Source organism: Bactrocera oleae, chromosome 4 (assembly GCF_042242935.1).
Source record: "Bactrocera oleae isolate idBacOlea1 chromosome 4, idBacOlea1, whole genome shotgun sequence".
Lineage (NCBI taxonomy): Eukaryota > Metazoa > Arthropoda > Insecta > Diptera > Tephritidae > Bactrocera > Bactrocera oleae.
This window is the reverse complement of record NC_091538.1, coordinates 73,792,746-73,810,920: the sequence shown is the minus strand read 5'-3', so window position 1 is coordinate 73,810,920 and position 18,175 is coordinate 73,792,746. Positions and strand designations below refer to the sequence as shown.

The window sequence follows — 18,175 nt, the reverse complement described above, 5'->3', positions numbered from 1 at the left end:
AAACTCATCTCTGGCTAGAAATAGCGAATTTACAAGTGGACAGAAGGAGAATTCAATTGCACGGCGGAGTAAGGAAACTGTAATTTATCGACTCAAATTTAATTAAATACAAAGTTTACTCTTTTGACTAGAACCATTTATACATAATTTTTATTATACATTGAACAGGGTATAATAATTTTGTCACGAAGTTTGTAACACCCAGAAGGAGACGTTGGAGATCCTATATATGTATGTATATATAAATAAACAGAGTAACGAGCATAGTCGATGTACAAACAGAGGGACAGTCTGTCCGTCTCTCTGAATATGCACGAAGCTAGTCTCTAACTGTTTGAGATATTGATCTGAAATTTTTCACGCGTCCTTCTCTTCACAAAATCAAGTTAAAAATCTTTTTATACTCTCTAATGTTATAAGAAATGCCGAAATCAATGTTTTCTTTTTGTTTTTTTTATATATTTTTTATATAAAGGTATGCTCAGAGCCAAAAATAAATTCCTCGAAATTGTTTAAACAAAGTTGCCAACGATTCTATGATATACCATATTTGCATACATGCACAAGATTTCTATTTTGTTGCTTAAATTTGTTTTTTTTTTCGATTTTTCAGTTATAACTTGCTTTTGTGCGGACATGTACACAACTTCGGAGAAAATAATGCTGAAACTAAATACACATGCAGAGGACTTAAATTGGTGTTGTTACAAAATATTTCCCCTCGATAAGTTGTCTTCGGAGTCTGTCATGCATTGTGCCTCAGGAAGTAATAAATTTCATAACAACTCAATGATCGCAGTAAATGTAATTCAATACAACATATAAGAGATACGCTTTCCCAAACAAAATGAAATCGAAGTGAAATTGATGAGACATGGCCATTGTCCCGCATTTTATCATTTCTATGGCGCGTGACACGGCCGTGGCTGCATGCTACAAATCTATACAAAGCATGGCAGGTAAGATGAATGTGTGACACATCGATTACAGGTGTGTGGGCAATTGCTTAGCGAGTTCAAAGTGATTTGCTTTACCTTTGAGCGCTGTCACACACTGCTGAATTTGTATGAGCGAAAATGTGTGGCAAAGAAATCCGCTGCGTCGCAATATATATCCGTATTAGCGGAACAGACACAATCCGCAGCGCTTTATTTGTTGGTGCTAATTAAAAATCAGAGTTCACTCAATCAAATCTGTGGCAGTCATTTATCTTCCTTTCAGCGTGCAATCTCTGCTCGCGCCATATCTGCTCTGCTTCGGCAGCAACGTCTTTTCATATCAGTCTTACTTGATTTTGCTATCATCGATTATTAACGTATAGAATGTGCCGATGGCGTTGGATAATGTAAATAAAAAGTCAATATTAATAAATTCGCATATTTCTGTTCGCTTTAAGTGCCTTCGATTTCATTTGATTTCCACTTTTTCGCTTATAAATATTTTAATGATCCACATTTCCTGATGAAATCGATTGCTTATTTCACTATATTTCTAGTTGTTGTTTTAGTGATTTTGAATTCGATTTTCGCATCCGTTATTCGTTTTGAATGCAGACGGATGTTGTGCTTATGTGCGCACTTCCCTCCACACACAACAGCATTCCTCAAGATGTGTTCCTTCTGTGCGGCTGTATGTGTGAGTGTGTTTATCCAAAGAACCAATCTTGACTCCCACGCTCGTCCGGCGGCATTGCACTTTTGCTTACAAATAGCCTCAAGCAATTTCTCTGAGCTGTCACGTCATGTAACACAAATACCCTGTGCGAAAAGTTGGAGCTGAAGTGGAATCCGGAGGCCGAAACTGATTTCGTTTTTATGCAATTTCACGCAATGTAATGAAAACAAAGACTCTTTTTTTTTCTCTTATCACCACTTCTCTTATCACCACTGTTTTCTGTTATGTATTCCTCACCCCGTTTACCGCGCAGTTAGTTTTGTAATGGGTTTTGGAACTCCAGCACCATTATATAAGTGTTCTTTTAACGATCGGACAAAGAGTTAAACCATTAGAGATTTATTGGATCTTCTTAAGCCGAATCTGAGGTCTGGACGAAACATGAGGTGAGACAAAAGCTGTAATCAGCAATTCTGTTTATTCCTGGAAACCATTTCCATTAATATGTCATAATAAAGAGCACACATGAAAATCTTAGATACATACTTGTATGTACTTTTAACACCAATGAATAAAAAGTGATATGGGCTTTCCAACTTGTGTTTAATCTCAAGTATACCACTTATTATGAACCTGCGTGTATGTATGCTCCTACATATTTCTAAATGTTTCTATATATTGTATTATACATTGAACCACACACATATATACATATATGAAGAGGTGGTCATGTTCGCCAAATTGAAGCTTAAACGGAAATTGAGTTTTCCTCTGCTTTATCTATGGCTCAGCTGCGTCTCGATATCTTCATCTCAAAATATTCGCATTTTGATTTCTTCTGCATTTAATACTAACACAAATGCAGTGCTTTACATTCATATACTCTTCACATTCTTCTCTGGTGGCCGCACTGCGTGCAAATTTGCCAGTTATAGCAGGCCATTGTGACGAACAGCCGATAAATTCAATAAGTCCTTTCTCTAAGTAAAAATATCTCACGAATGTCTGAAACAAACATACATATCTGTATGCTTTGTTTTGTGCGTGTAGGTGTGTGCCCTTTGAACGAAAGAGTGGGTGAGTGAGTGGGTGCTTTCAATGGCCAGCCGGCGGTTGGCCGTGGTCTGTTCTTTCCAAAATCGTAGCGGTGAGTTAATTGAATTTTATTTTGCCGCTAGCCAAACAGGACAGGGTGTAATGGATATATACACATACACTCTTACATAGTTTGCGTTGTGATTAAATTGCTCGCATTCTTTCTGCTCTCTGTGAGTGCTTGCTCAACAATCGTGGAAATTGCCGGACAAATGTCGGCTAATCATGTTTTCATACTTCATTTTGTTCAATACGCCTAAAGGTAGGCTGTAAAATAAAAGCTTTTCTTACTTACTTATTACTTTCAGTGTTGAAATGAAATTCCTGGCCCTCACTATTTCAACTATTTTTAAAAGAATAGAGTGTTCTTTGTCTGTTCATTCAGCAGTTGAAGCCCCTACTTAGGGAATCTAGGTAGAAGGGACAAATGTATTTCATGTTTTTCGTGTCTGTCGATGGAAGTTGATGAACCTTAATGCAGCTTCATTGCAATAATTTAATTATACCTCAATCTTGTTTGTAGCTCTCTTTGATTCATAAAGTATATACATATTTTCTTCAACCTTAAACCTCTTTATTGCATAAAACCGTGTTTAACATTAGAATTGCTAGCTTTTATGCAATAAGGAACGTGAAAAATATAAAAGAAGGAGGAGGAGTGGAATGGTAACTTTAACTAATCTTCTGTTAAATTCTTAAGCTATCATTTGCACACACGACATTTATTTGTATTAAAAGTAAATATTATTATGTCATCTACGGCTTTGCGTCGCTCGATCTTCACATTTCACATAAACGTGCTGATACTTCCTTAATGCACACAAACACATAGTTCTGCGAGCACTCTATCTCTTCTGCCGATATCGTACAGCAGCTTCGCCGCTACGTTTGATTTTTATTGCAAAGCCATTAAGTGCGCGCCACTCGACAGCGAGCCACCTCACCGTTATGCGCACACCACGCGCCACATTTGACACGCTGTCACGTGCAAATTCAGCCATTCGGATCTTCCGCACTCTCCGCCGCTTCATTGCTGCTCGGTTCAGTGGTGGATGGTGGCTGGTTGGCGGTTGACGGAAGCGTCGCATGTCTTGACGTTCAGCACTTGGAGTGTCATCGGCACCCGCTTTAACTGTCACTCTCACTGTTGTTGTTGGTATTGCTGTGGCATCAATAGCACGCGCTTCATTTTCACATCTTTTAGTGCAGTTTGCGGTACAGTTGAGCTCACTTTATTGTACTTTAAACGAATTTTATGGCTTTCCTATCACTATCGGCGCTGCAATAAAAGATCCTCGCTGACCTTCGCAGCTTTCTACTGCAATCAAATCGAAGGCGATAAGTGCGCGTGTGTGCGTGCTTATCATTTTAGAAACTATAATGGATGTAGTACTTTATTAACGGCATTTCAAGTAGTGGACGCTGAGCACATTGTAGCGTTATAATAAGTCAGGAGAGCCATATGCAAGCAATGATAAGTACGCTTTAGCCAATGCAGACAATCACATATGTAAGTATATATACACATATTTTTTTGAATAATATATCTCGAAATGCAACATCGGAAAAAAGCGTCATTTCGAAGTACTATAATGTAGTCCTGTTCTATGTCAATATCCCTTGATGGTAACAGCTTGTTTATACACACATTTTCAGAGCCAATTTACGAGTTTTATGTAACTTTCTATAACCTTCAAACTGTGGCTAATAATACGGTTCCGCATTGCCAGTTAGCAGTACCCTTTTTTCGTTAGGATGTGTGAATATACAGTAGCGTACAGACCTCTCCATAACTATAACTTTTACTTGGAAACTTGGACGGAGAGTGATAAAGATACTCAAAAAACACCTCCGCGCCAACTAGAAATATAGGCTACGAGTGTTTACTGGGCTTAGAATGTCTAACTTTTTTACAGCCACCCATCTTCATCAATGTAAAACTCGATGCGATTTAATTTAAGAACATAACGTGCTTTGAAAAACTCCAGCAAATGGAATAAGACAACTCTTTAGAAAATAACAACAATTTTATTTCAATGAAATTTTTAATCCATCATTCCTTATTTTTCCAAATAAAATATTAACTTTCAAAAAATTGGACCCGAGAGCTCCCCACCCAAATGCCAGAAATTTTATGTTGTAATAATTCGAAAAAATCGAGACAAAAAATCTTTTGCACATATAATTATTGTTTTATTAATTTTATTAATTTTCACACAACGACATTACAATTTGACGACATTTTTATGCCGACGACTTCAATCTTCTTTTAATCACTTTTTGCTCAAGTGCTCAAACAGCCACTAACCAAATATCAATATTGACCGTTACTGTTGTAGTTTGAAGAGGATAATGAAAGTGAAAAAGCAAACTACACTAAAGTAAGGGAATAAAGCTCTCTGATCGGAGGAGCGTTCAATTCAAATATCAACATTGCCTTTTATTACGGCACTTGAAATCGCTCCTGCTCACCGCTCTTATATTTTTCACCGTCATTCATCTATTTCTGCGTCACTTTTCTTACACGTTTCGCCAACTCGTTCATTAAAAATTTCCACTGTTTGTTAAAAATAGGTGGGCAAAAACTTTGAAAGCAAAAAGTTTTTCTTCGCTTTACACGCGAACGGCTCTTCTCACTCGTTTTCAAAGGTCAATAAAAAGCGCATCATTATCCGCGTTGCCTGATTGAGCATGCGAATAGGTCGCTCTTCATATACTCACTGAGACAGACAATGAAAGTTTGCCTTTTAATTCTCATCTTTTAGCCACTTTTTTCTTTTTCCCATCTGCATTGATACGGCGTTGTTAGAAACCATTCTAAGGCTCGCGCAATTTTCTTATAACCCGGTAGCTTAAAAAAGTGGCATAAGTGCTTTTCAAACTAAAAACTTTTATTAACAAGCACTTAATAGTTTAATTGAAGATTTCGCCAACAGTTTGGCGCTGAATGCATAATTATGTTAAACGGAACTTTTTTTCTATTCAAAGCTCATAAAAGAACTTCAAAGGGGTGATGTAATTATTAGACGTTCATTAGCAATAATGTAATGGTAAAATTAAGTTACACATTTTTGAATAGCAATGGTAGAAGTTCATATTGAAGGCCGTCGCTGTGTAGTAGGTAAAAAAAGCTGGAGGTTGGCATGAACTGGCCTCGGTCACAGTTTCCAAATAACGTTAACAAACAAGCGTCGAACATTTTTTATTGTTCGGAAACGGCTTTCTTTTTGATCGTAAAAAACGTAAACTCTCTAAGCTCTACTAAACTTCATTTGGTAAGTACTTCATCTTCCTTATAGTAACTAAATCAAAGAACCCACGGATAAACAGAAACATATCAAAATTATATCATAACAGAGAGTACACAGTTTTTTTCTGATTTTGCTTTTATTTATCTCACATAAAATTTTTCTATAGTATGTACAAATCATATGCAGACAAAATTTTTAAAGAAAATTGTTTTAAGAACTAGCCACTTCTTGCATAATATTCAAGGTATACCCCCTTGGTTAGTTGGAAAACTGAAAAAATAAATAATAAAAAAATTATTAAAAAAATGTTTGCAATAGTTACAACTGTTAACTAACAAAAACTGAAGGCGATACAATCACCTTTGATCAATGACTTAAACAAAGTGAATCGGGTTTTTTGGAATGGGTTGTACATTATATTTGATTTCCTACAGGTACAAAGAACACAATGAGTGCAATGATACATAATCCGAATATCAAAACCAATAAAGCGCTAATTTCATATTGCATATATTGCATATGTGGTTCCCGTTATATATACAAAAATGTAGTGTAGCGGTATTCGCTCTGCCCTCACTCGCGGCTGCATTGTCAACAGAGAATATCACGCAATACCTCATACTCCCTCCTAACCACATTATACTCGTATTACAAAGAGAAGCAAATCTCTAACGAAACATATGTTGTATTATGTATAGTTTTTGTTGTAAATAATACATACTATGCGCCCGAATAGATAAATTAGCTCTCGCAATTAGCAAACATAAGAGTATATTTCTGTCCACACATTAACATACTATTATATAAACTACTCAATACAGTGCAAAAAATGTTCGAATAAAGGAGGAAAAGTTATTACCGGTATTAGAATAAGAAGGATTGTACTTGGGGTTTAATTTTGTAAATTATTGATACAAATATTTGTCATTTGCATTTTACTCAAAATTAAATTAATTATTATTATAATAATAACAATTATATTATAATAATTATATAATTATTGCATATTATATTATAATAATTATATAATTGTTATTATTATAATTCTTTTTTTTTTTTGAATTTTGAACATATTCTCATGCTTAAATATATACTTACATAATTTATAAATGGCTTTGAATTTTAACATAACTGAGATATAAACTATCCTATATTTTAAGTTGTATCAAACTGGCCACAATGTGCTAAATTTTACTAAAATCGGTTCAGAGTTTGGAAGGTACTAATTCTAATATCAACTTGCAATGATCGGAAGCTCAACTACATAGTCGACCGCCCCTCTCATTTCGACATAAGCAAGCATATTTATTTATGTGATGTACATTCCCAGATTTCGGACAAAGAGGTGCCAGTTTCTAATTAAGGATAGTATAGAGATCAAATCAATCAAGGGCGGAACAAACGTAGAAATCAAAAATAAAAATTGAAAATTGAAAAAGAGTTGTACCGATTTGAAACGTAAATATTTTTTTTTTTTTGTTTTTTTTTTGACGAATTTTATTTTTCCCTGCAGGATTTCTGTCACTTGGTGCTCTTTTATAAATTGCACTTTATTCTTCAGCTGATTTTGATCGAAAGTACCCGATACGCTTGCTTTTACTGTGTTATGAAGGCTAAAACTACAACAACAATAAAGATACCTATAAATCGATGGCAATCAAAAGACACACACACACACACATTTTAAAAGTACATATTTATTCAGTAACATTGTAAATACTTGTCGATGCATATATAAATGGGATGTAGCTTCCACTTCTCTATGATATATAATACATATATCATATATACATACATACACATATACCTGCTAATGCAAATGGAGCCCATAGTTACATTTTGTCAAAAAGGTTGTCTGACGTGAGGTCCCTTTTGTGCCAAGCGCCACAATTTCAAAAGCAAAACCTTGTAATTTGTCATTTACAGACACTGACGAACCCGACGGCATACAGATATTCGAACATGTTGTACATACATATTGTATATTTGTATACGTGCAGACCTATCTGGATTACATTCAATTGCAGTAGTCAAAAGCGTTAGCAAAGTGCGCGTCGCAAGCGGAAAATAAAAATTCCAAAAACCCCAACACGTCGACGTGAGTGTTCTCTTATCCAAAGTATACAAAGTGGGCACTGGTATAATATGGAATTGATTATAAAGAATCGTGACCTATTTCGCATTTGTACACCCTGGAAAACTCAACTAACGCAAGCTTTTGGGTTGCGCCTCTTATGTGCTTTGGAGAGATACTTCAAATGGAATATATTTTCATTAATCAGTGAAAGTCTTAAAAAATTAGAAATCAAATTAAGATAAAACTAATGTTTAGGTATAAATTTCTAAGTACCAGTATCAAGAGCTTGACTTTTTCAATAAATTCTGAATAGAATTTATTTCAAATTTCAAATCAAGTAACGTCAGCGACATCTGTATGCAGTATATTCCAAAAAACGTATCGTAATCTGGTTGCTTGAAAATATTTTCTTAGAAAAGTTTTCAATTCTAACTTAAAAATTCACTCGCTTGACTTCTGTTATACAGCTAAGAGAGCTGTGGAAAGCTAGTCTATTGTATTTAATCTTTATTTCTAATGAATTCTAAAATTTACTTCTCGCGCGCTAATTTACCCAGTATTTCTTATGCTCTCATATTACCAGTACCGATTTTACTGAGCTCCAAAACTTTATCATACCCTAGGATGCTGATCCCAACATCGCTTAAAACGTCCATACATTTGCAAATTTTGTATTTAGACTCAGAGAAGTGGGCAGAAATGGAAACTGGCGACCGAATTTTATAATTGTCGCGCTAAAGGACAATATCCGCTCGTAAAGCTGTCACTCGCCTCAGGGTATTCAGCCAATTTTGAGCTTTGTCACTTGCGTTTGCCACCGTTATGTAATTGCCCTCGTCGCGACTGTGGCCACATGGGACCCTAGCACACAGCTGCGGAGGGAATAAACTTTCTACTGTGGGAGCGAATGTGTCGCTTTTGACATGGGCAAAGTGTTGTTTGACAGTTCGGTTTGGGATAACCCACTATTATAAATGTACACAAGCACACAGTGAGAACTGTTCATAAATTATAGAACCAGAAAAAGTAAACAAAACACTTGATTATGGAAATTTATTTGCGCGCAGCTTATCTTATCCGAATTCAGTTAATCACAATTGCTGATAGTCATATCGTATATCAATATTTTTAAACTCCTAGAATCAGACGCTAGTAAAGGTACTATCTTGGACAAAGCCAAATTCATTAACAAAATGGGGTCACTTCGCAGTTTAGATGAATCTAAGTTATTTGATAACGAAACACTCTTACGGTATTAATAGAAAAGCTTTTCTCAAAGACCCTCTTTTTAAGCACAGTACCACTTCTCTCTCAAACTCAATCATTATTTACAGTCAGATACAAATTGGCTGGCTAGATAAAAAGCGAAATGCATTTTTGTGTCACTCACCTGTTTTGATTAACTTAAAGTTGATATTGTTTTGGGATTTGAAAGCCTCATTCAAACTGCTGTGTCCGTAATCCTTTAGCACCCCATTGTAGGAAGCCATTCCGGCCCGCGGGCCAAGGGAACCACTGCGTGGCCCCCTCCACCCAAAAAATCTACGACTTTTTCGACCACTTGAAGATTTTGTTGAAGAATCTGCTGGCACTCAAAGTCCAGTATATGTTGCATATGTTGAGAAAAGTTTGAAGCGAAGGTGATTTAGCCATTTCAATTTGTAAAGAGAAGCGAATGGAGTAAACAATTTCAATATATTAGTGAGAGAATTGGCGAATTTAAACGTTAAAAAACAAAAAACGAAACAAAAACTAAAAATTATATGAAAATTATACTTCAACTGAGAAATTATCTTCTAGTAAAATGAATTTATTAAGTAATCACATATAAACCACGCAACAAAGTTCAAACATGCGAAAAATCTTAAAATCTCAAATTCATGCACAGTACAATAAATGAAAATATTTCAAATCAATATTCGTGCGGAAATATTTAAAAACGATTTTTAGAAGCAGAATTGGTTGGCGAAAATTCCACTCTGAACCCTTCTCAAGTATACCGACTGGTAATAGATACCGGCGTAAGCAGAGACGAGCTGGTCTAAGGTCTGACTTTTTATGTGGGTGTTCGTTGCTCCTCAATAGCACAGCATTCAGATGGAAACTCTTACTATGGTTAGCGGTACAGAACGGACTGGATTAAGGTATCATGCGACCTTCAATAGACCCGTCGCGAACGGAGCTTACGGATACCTAGAGCCCTCCATAATAAGATAACCTTACTTGCGTAGCAAGGGCTATGAGAAAACTTTCCCCTATACCCCCCTATACCCCCCTATGCGCCAGAGCAATAAAAACAATATAAAGGAATTAAAGGATATTCTGTGACATAAACCGGAGGGAACTGGTTGTTCCCAGAAGAGGGCGGCGTTTGTAACGAGCTCGAAAACGGCCAGCGCAAAGACAGGAGCGTAGCTTGGTCTTAGTGCAAGTGCTAGCGCTAGTAAGAGTGCTGAAGCTAATAATTCATGTGCCCATATAAAAGCTGGCGCTGACTTCTGACACACTTTTTGAGTAATATTTAACACTATTGAATTCACTTCATTTTTTAATTATTTTATTCGGAGCAAAGCGTGTAGTCGCAACCCAACAGTATGGCTTAGAGCAAATAATACGCGTGGCAGTGCAATCAGCTGTAACGACCCGTGTGCCGAAGATAATTGCTACTACTGGCTCGGCCCTTCCTTTCCTTCCAGTTCCTTTAAAGGGGAGCATTACAGCACCTCATAAATTATTCATGAATGGCTCAATTGAGGTTCTTATGCTTGTTTACAGCTGTCAAACTGAAGCGAACAGGCTGTTGGCCACCTAAGGAAGGAGAGTAAAGAGGCCGAGCGTGCAAAAACCGAATCACAACTATGCAGACGCTAAGGACAATTACCAAGCGCAGAACGGCAACGCCACTCAATGCCGCAGGGCGAGCGAATCCGACGTTTTATCGTCTAAATATGTGTACAACAAGTTTGCCATGCTTCTTCTAATTTTGTTATGAATTCTTAATGTCAAAGGTAAACAACCGTCCGCAATTTAAAATTCTCAAACGCAAATGTTCACAGACATAACTGCCGCAGTCGCGTGATAAACGGCAGCTACAAATAAGGACGAGTACGAATGAACTCGCGGCAGCGATGCGTATTTAGGGTGCGATTTTACCTTTCGCGTAGTGAAGCCTGAACTCATGAATTTTTAAAATCAAAATCAAAAATGTATGTGAAAGTTTGTGCTATTCCGCCTTGGCTCTTCTATGGATTTGCGGTCGAATCAATGACCGAATAACGTATTTGACATTCGTAGAATAAACTTTCTAAAACCAGTGCTACTTTATTATTCAATAGATAAAAAAAAGGGGGTGAAATTACTGTATTTCAGAAATATACAAATATTTCCTCTCTTGGGCAACTCGGTGCGGATTTTATGAATTAATTTGGAGGTTCAAAAATACTTCAATTAATAAAAAACTTGGCACAAACAACTTGGAAACGAACATAATAAATAATTTTTCGTTCGCAATTTCTTTAAATTCTCCAAGTTTCCTATTACTCTCCTTTTAGCCTCCAACCAACGTTGATTTTTCACATAAATTACTTTCGTGTAGCAAAAAGGTTGGAAGTTCTCAATCGTTTATACCTACAATAATCGGAAACATATGTACTGTAATGCAATTCGAGGAGCGAATATTTTGGCAAAAACTAGGGGTATATATAATTGGAAACTCGATACTTTATCAAAATAGAAAACGTCCGATGACCCTCAGTATAATATAATGCCATATAATTTACTAAGGAAAACCACAATCAACACTTCCTAATTAATTGCAATTATTAATAATTATCAGCGAAAACTGTTGGTGTTTACGTCAATGAAATGTGAAACTGTTACTGTTATCCCCACACTACTTGGCTTGTTTCGCTGCGAGTAGCCTGTTGTCAAATATACTGACATTAATCCGATATATTTTTTCAATCGCGTTGCACTGTATTTGGAACATGGATTTATGAATATCAAATTTCTACGAAAATATCATGTTTTCACACTAAACAAGTAAGGGAGAGCTATGCTGAAGTGGAACCGATGATTAAATAACCTCATAGATTTTAATAATATTAAAGGCAACATTTTTGGATAATCTGTATATATTTACTTTAAAATCCGACAGTTATCATATATTCGGATACTATTTGTGCTTCTAAATGAATATCATTAACAACTTTTCTTCAGAGACCAATGGCAAGTGAAGTACCTCTGCAGCAATAGCCAACCCCTAAGCGGCGTCCACTGCATCTTATCCTCGAAATGGCGGAAGAACGGACAGGTTACGCAAAACAACACTTTGCGCCGAAGTTTTTATACATGCAACAACAGTTAGCTGCAACAACTACCCGAGCCATGTGACACGCTCTCAACGGATGTGTCGAGTAATATTGCCACTAAAGTTCGCGCCCGGGTCGGTCCGTGGCCACATGCTGCAGTTATGCTGAATAGTTTTGGCATTCGTTTCAACCAACTTGCTCTATTCTACTCACACTCTGCACGGTTTATTTTATTTTATTTTGTAATATTATTATTGGGTTCGCTAGGACAGTTAACGCACGCCTCGCGCTTCATGACTAAGGCGCACTCGCCGCAGAAAGTCACTTCAATGAAAATTCATTTGCACGAATTCAATTCTTTTAATTGTTTTTTGCTATGACTATCAGTGTTATTGTTTGTTCTGTTATTATTATTGTTGTTGTTTCTCTTTGTTGCTTTTTATGTTGTCTACATGTTGCATGCGCGTGCTCCTGCAACCCCGCTCCCTTTAATACCAAATCGCTTTTGTGCAACCAATGTTTTTGCCATGGACGAGAGTGTGAAAAGGGGGGTGGCAACCCCCGGAGTCTCGTCATGTACTTTTCGTTAGCTCTCGCGTATGTACCATGCAAACTGTAAACATTGTGAAAAATACGCGCATAACATGCCACACAGGTACAATAACACAGCTGCAGGTCGACTGCAACAACAATAGCAATGCAAATAAAATGTGACAGCGCCATTGTGGCTCCCAACGGAGGTTAACGGGGACTATACATATTCAACCATACATGTAAGTATATGCGTTGGCATTTGTATTTGACATGTGTGCTTTGTTGTACACAGTTCGCGCAAATTACGTAAACAACAACAACAATACTAAACAACTCCAACTTGTGTGACGAGAGAGTGGTGCCACAAATGGCGTACAACATTATTTACAGAATACAATAGCAACGATTTGGCTCTCAATGGCGTGCCCCGAAACCACGAGACATTTTTAAACTCATAACTCGACAGCATTTTAGTAAGACTGAAAATACTTCTAAAATTTTTATAAAAACAAACTGAAATAAATTTTGAACTCCTAGAAAGTAACTGCATAGTACAGTTTCGGTCAATAGTTTGGTGGTATTAATTTATAACCTAGGACCCCATCGCTTGGTCATTTCACATTTAGCTTTCTATTTTGTATGTCAATGATATCGTTATTAGAAAAGCCGATAGGACCACGAAATTTAGCATACAATCTACGAATGATTGCTTCCCGGAACAGAGATCGGATAATATTCAGTGGTCAAAATCCCTAAATGCCTAACCGAAATTTCTGTATCTCACAAAGCAATTGTCCGACAGCTGAGAAAGTCAACAAATGTCTTTGAAAAAACTTTTCTTCCTACCTTCTATAATGGGCTTCATGAATATGAGCTTCATGAGTAATTTTATTGGAATATTTTAACCTACATAAAAGCGTTTGCTGCTTAAACATGTTTTGTTACCAATTCTGCAGAGTCATTCTATAACCATCTCTCATTCCCACTATCAACGAAAGCATTTCGGTATTCTTTGGAGAACATATCTTCCATTTGGTATGTGGCAACCCTGTTTATTTTATCAAAACAATGCTTTAATTTCGAAGCTGCAAATTTGACAAGGTTAAAATCGACTTAGACGAAAAATTGTTAGTTAGGCGAAAAACAACAACAGCAAACAAAAAAGCAAACCAAATTTGGACTAATTTAGCTGTTAATTAAATAAAGCAATAAAAGTAACAAATTTTGAGGTTAATTTTAAGTCATTTCGAATTTCGTTTAAATCTTTTTTAAGCTCTCAGTTCATTCTCTTTAACTGTTTCAAAACTATTAATTCAGCAATCTCTTTTCATTGATAATAATCGGTCTTTTATTTCAATTTATTTATTTATTTTTATTTTTTGTTTTATTTTAGAAAATCCTCTTTAACTGCAAAAGTGTAAATCTTAATAGGATTAGTTATTTTAAAAAAATGAGTGTTTTGAGGGCACCTGTCACCTTTCGGGGGCACAACACCACTACTAACGGACGCCGCACGCCTTTCGCGGTTCGGTGACACTGGTTGCTCGGTGGAACGTGTTCGCGAATTCATTGCTGTCTTGCCTTCATTTGGCGTGGGTGCAAACAATCCGCCCCCACCACCGCCTCCACTGGCACTCTTTGTGCTACGTCCATCTATTTGCGGCGAATACTGACTGCTGGCACTCGACAGGGACCCGGTGGGAGCCGAATTTGGCGTCATCGGTTGCAACTTATACTTTGGTTCCCCCGACTCGAAGAACGCATCGAAATTGCGCTGGCGCAAGTTTTCGCAATTAAAGACTGGGTTATCGACAAGTAGTTGTAGGTCTTCCTTCAAGCGATTTGATTCGCGCTGATCCGTTGAGGTAGAACGTCCTAGTCTGCCTAAGGGCAGATGTAATTTTGGACGCAAACGAGACGATTTGCTTGGCGTGGGGGACTTAGGCCGCGGTTCTGGTGGCAAATCCATCGGCGACATCGGTCGACCCCAGCCTGGGCCATAAATAATCTGTGTTGGATTGGGCGAAGGAGGTTCGAGAAATATGCTTGGACTACGATCGCGCGCACCAATCAACTGTCCACCACCTCCGCCAAGTGATGTGGCACCCGCATATTCGTCCAATTGTTCTGTCTCATAGCTGAGCTGTGGTGTCGCACTCCGCTGCGGCGTAAGACAACGTTGCGGCGTGGTGCCGTGTATAGCTGTACTGCGCTCTAGCGTGGGTCTTTGCCCGCCTTGTCTGCCCTGCATCGATCGCGAGCTATCCGTCGCATCGTTCTGCATTTGGATGGTAGTAGCTGAGTTGCTGAGTCGCTTTGAAATACTGTTATGCTTCTGAATTTGCAAGTGTCGCAATAACTGTTCCTCTTGTTGCTGCTGCTGTTGTAGAAGTAGTTGCTGATGTTGGTACTCTTGTTGTTGCTTCTGCTGTAGAAGCAGCTGTTGCTGCTGATGTTGTAGGTTCGGCGGTGATGGCGACTGTAATGGATGCTGACTCGGTGGCGTATGTTGGTGCGCACTGCGGTTACTTCTATTACTTCGTACACTTGAACGTTTGGAGGTGGTTGCGTTCGGTGTAGGCACGGCCGAAGCCGAATGTGTCAAGGACGTGCGCGATGTGCGTGAGTTGTGACGAGTTGGCGTTGGCGGTAGGGAGTTCGAGGCGTATTGCTGTGGAGCGGGTTGGGCTGGTTGGGTGGGATCGTAGGTGAAGGCGGTGGTGAAGACTGGCGCAGCGGCGGACGTGCCGCTATTCAAGAGCCGCGGCGCAGACGAGTTGTGTGCTGGTACGGTGGTGTTGGCGCTGCTGAAGTTACTGCTGTTAACACCTTTACTGGAGGCAGTTCTACTGTTTATGGCGACTGCGGTTACGGCACTGTTATTAGTTGTTGTTTTGTTTGTATCAGCGGTGGTGGCGATGGCCGATGGTAACGGCGGTGGTAATGATCTTGGTGGTATTTCAATTGGCACTTCGGGTTCACGCAGACAGTCGAGTGTTGGGCGTGGTGCTAGACGTGGTATGGCGGGACCATATGTCATCAAAATGAGTTCATCAGCTGGAAATATCACAAACATTCCTGGCCGCCCCCATGTGACATGGTGACTCCGCGAATCTCACACACTCCGCCTTTACAGTTGCGATTGAGTAGCTGCTGCTGATATTTGGACGGACAAGAGCTTAGGGAACACTTTGGGCAGGTTTAGTCGAATATTTTTGTCTTTTATATGCTCAATGGGATGTTTTGGTGAATATTTCTTCAATTATTATACATTACGTAGTTATCACTTTGCTCTTATGGCCTCGGGTAATTAAAGCCTATTTTCTTTATATATTATATTAGTTATATGTTTTTGTATTCGTATAGTTATATTTTATTTTAATATTATCTTTTTTAATATTAAATTACTTAAAGTAATTCTATATTATTTTTGAGTTAAAAATTGTTCTGGTCTTTGGTGTTTCTTTCTTTGTCTTTTTTCGTTTTGGTTTTTGCTCTCAAAAACCGCTAAACTCAAAATTTGTTGGTTGAAATTTCAACTAAAGACTTTTTCAAATAAAAAAAAATCAAATAAATCACAACATCTATAAAAGTATATATATAGAGACGGTATAAAGAACAAATGTGAATTCACATTCATTTAGCAATATATGTAGATATGTATCTATGACAATCTCATTTAAGCTTAACGTACGTCTTTAACTTAAGGAAAGCAAATATCACAAATAAAACTGATACATCCCGCGCTATCCGTCGTTTAAAGGTGTCGTCGTCATTTAGAGCGTTGCATGATCGATATCTGCAAGAAAAAACACTGAGAGGAATTAGATTTCAACTTAGCAGGATATAAAAAGTTATTAAGCATAATCATGTCAATTACAATTCCGAAAATTAATTAATATTATTATTTATTAATATTTATTAAAAATTATTTAATTAATTGGGAAAGAGTTAGATTTTTGGTTGTAAGGCCCGAAGCTATTTATATAAAGTGCAAACAACAATGTTTGTTTGAAATTTTGTGGCACTCAAACGATTTCGCCAGTGTAGTGTAAATAAGTCAAAAAAAATTTTTCACAATAGTCATGAAACGTACGCTAGCGCTTAGCTCCCCATTAATTTTGCACTGGTAATTTCAGTTTGTTTCATGAGTTGGCCGCCAATTTGTAACGGTGTATACGTGTCGACTGAGCATTTGCCAGCACAACGGCAAATTGCCTTTTGCTAGATGATGCTCCCCTATTTCCAAGCCAGCTAACAACCAAGTAAAAAAATCTAACAAAAGCAAAACCAAAACATAAAACTTTTGCGAATCCATTTAGGCATCGCGCACAATTTGCTCAACTTTTATGTATCTCATACCTGACAGCAAATTTCATTCTGGTACTTGCCATATACATTATATAGTCACTATAATAGGAACTACGCTTTGTTATCTAAATTTCATTTTTATTATATACATATATATATATAGGCGAACTAGTCTTTCAGCATTCGAGATATACTTGTATATCTGAAATTTAGTATACATCTTTTTCTCTGCAAGAAGCTGGTCATTGGTCGGAACCACCGGTATCGGACCACTATAGCAGATATGTAGCTGCCATACAAAGTTAACGATCAAAATGAAATTTTTGTATGAAAACTTTTTATTGAACATATCTTTACGAAATTTGGGAATAATTATTTTCGAAGACAGCATCTTGAATCTTAAGATGCTGTCAGACAGCATCTAATCTTTAAAAAACAATTTTCAGAACTATTATGTATAGCATTTAGCATCCATACAAACTGATCAAAGTCAAGTTCTTGTAAGGGAGACTTTTTATTTGAAAATTATGATTATACAGACTGTAAAAAGACATTGGACCTTTAAGTAGGTGTGAACATTCCCAATTAATAAAGGCAAGCTGATGCTGAGAAGTTTCTTATTATTCGCCATGTAATTTTTTTAAACAAAAGTGCTACACGAGCTAAAGTGTATTCAACTTTTATTCATGGAAGCATAGGTTGGTTCGAACACTTTTTCATTTGGCCAAATTTATGCAACAATCGCCTTTAATCCAGAAGGAAGGACCGCTATCTTTTATTTCTCCAATGCGCAATTAGTGAGAATAGCGAAAGCTATTATATTCAAATATATATCTTTAATTAGGAAGCCTAAACAGCTACTGCTTCGAATTTAAGATATCTAAGGGCCTCAGCTTGATTAAAAGATGTAATAAATTCGCTTAAACTGTTATTTTATATTAACTTGAATTGAATGTTCTTGTACCACCCGTTAGCTAACCACA

At 37.2% G+C, this 18,175-nt stretch overlaps 1 protein-coding gene across 1 annotated transcript in view; it reads right to left on the bottom strand.

The window, feature by feature from the left end:
- The window catches only part of Stacl (SH3 and cysteine-rich domain-containing protein), a 174,678-nt gene that overhangs the window by 140,398 nt on the left and 16,105 nt on the right, over window positions 1-18,175 (bottom strand). The window contains 2 exon segments of the mRNA XM_070108710.1: window positions 9,428-9,619; window positions 14,358-16,680. Of these exon segments, the coding sequence (XP_069964811.1) occupies window positions 9,428-9,619; window positions 14,358-15,957 (1,792 nt within the window). The 5' untranslated portion in view covers window positions 15,958-16,680.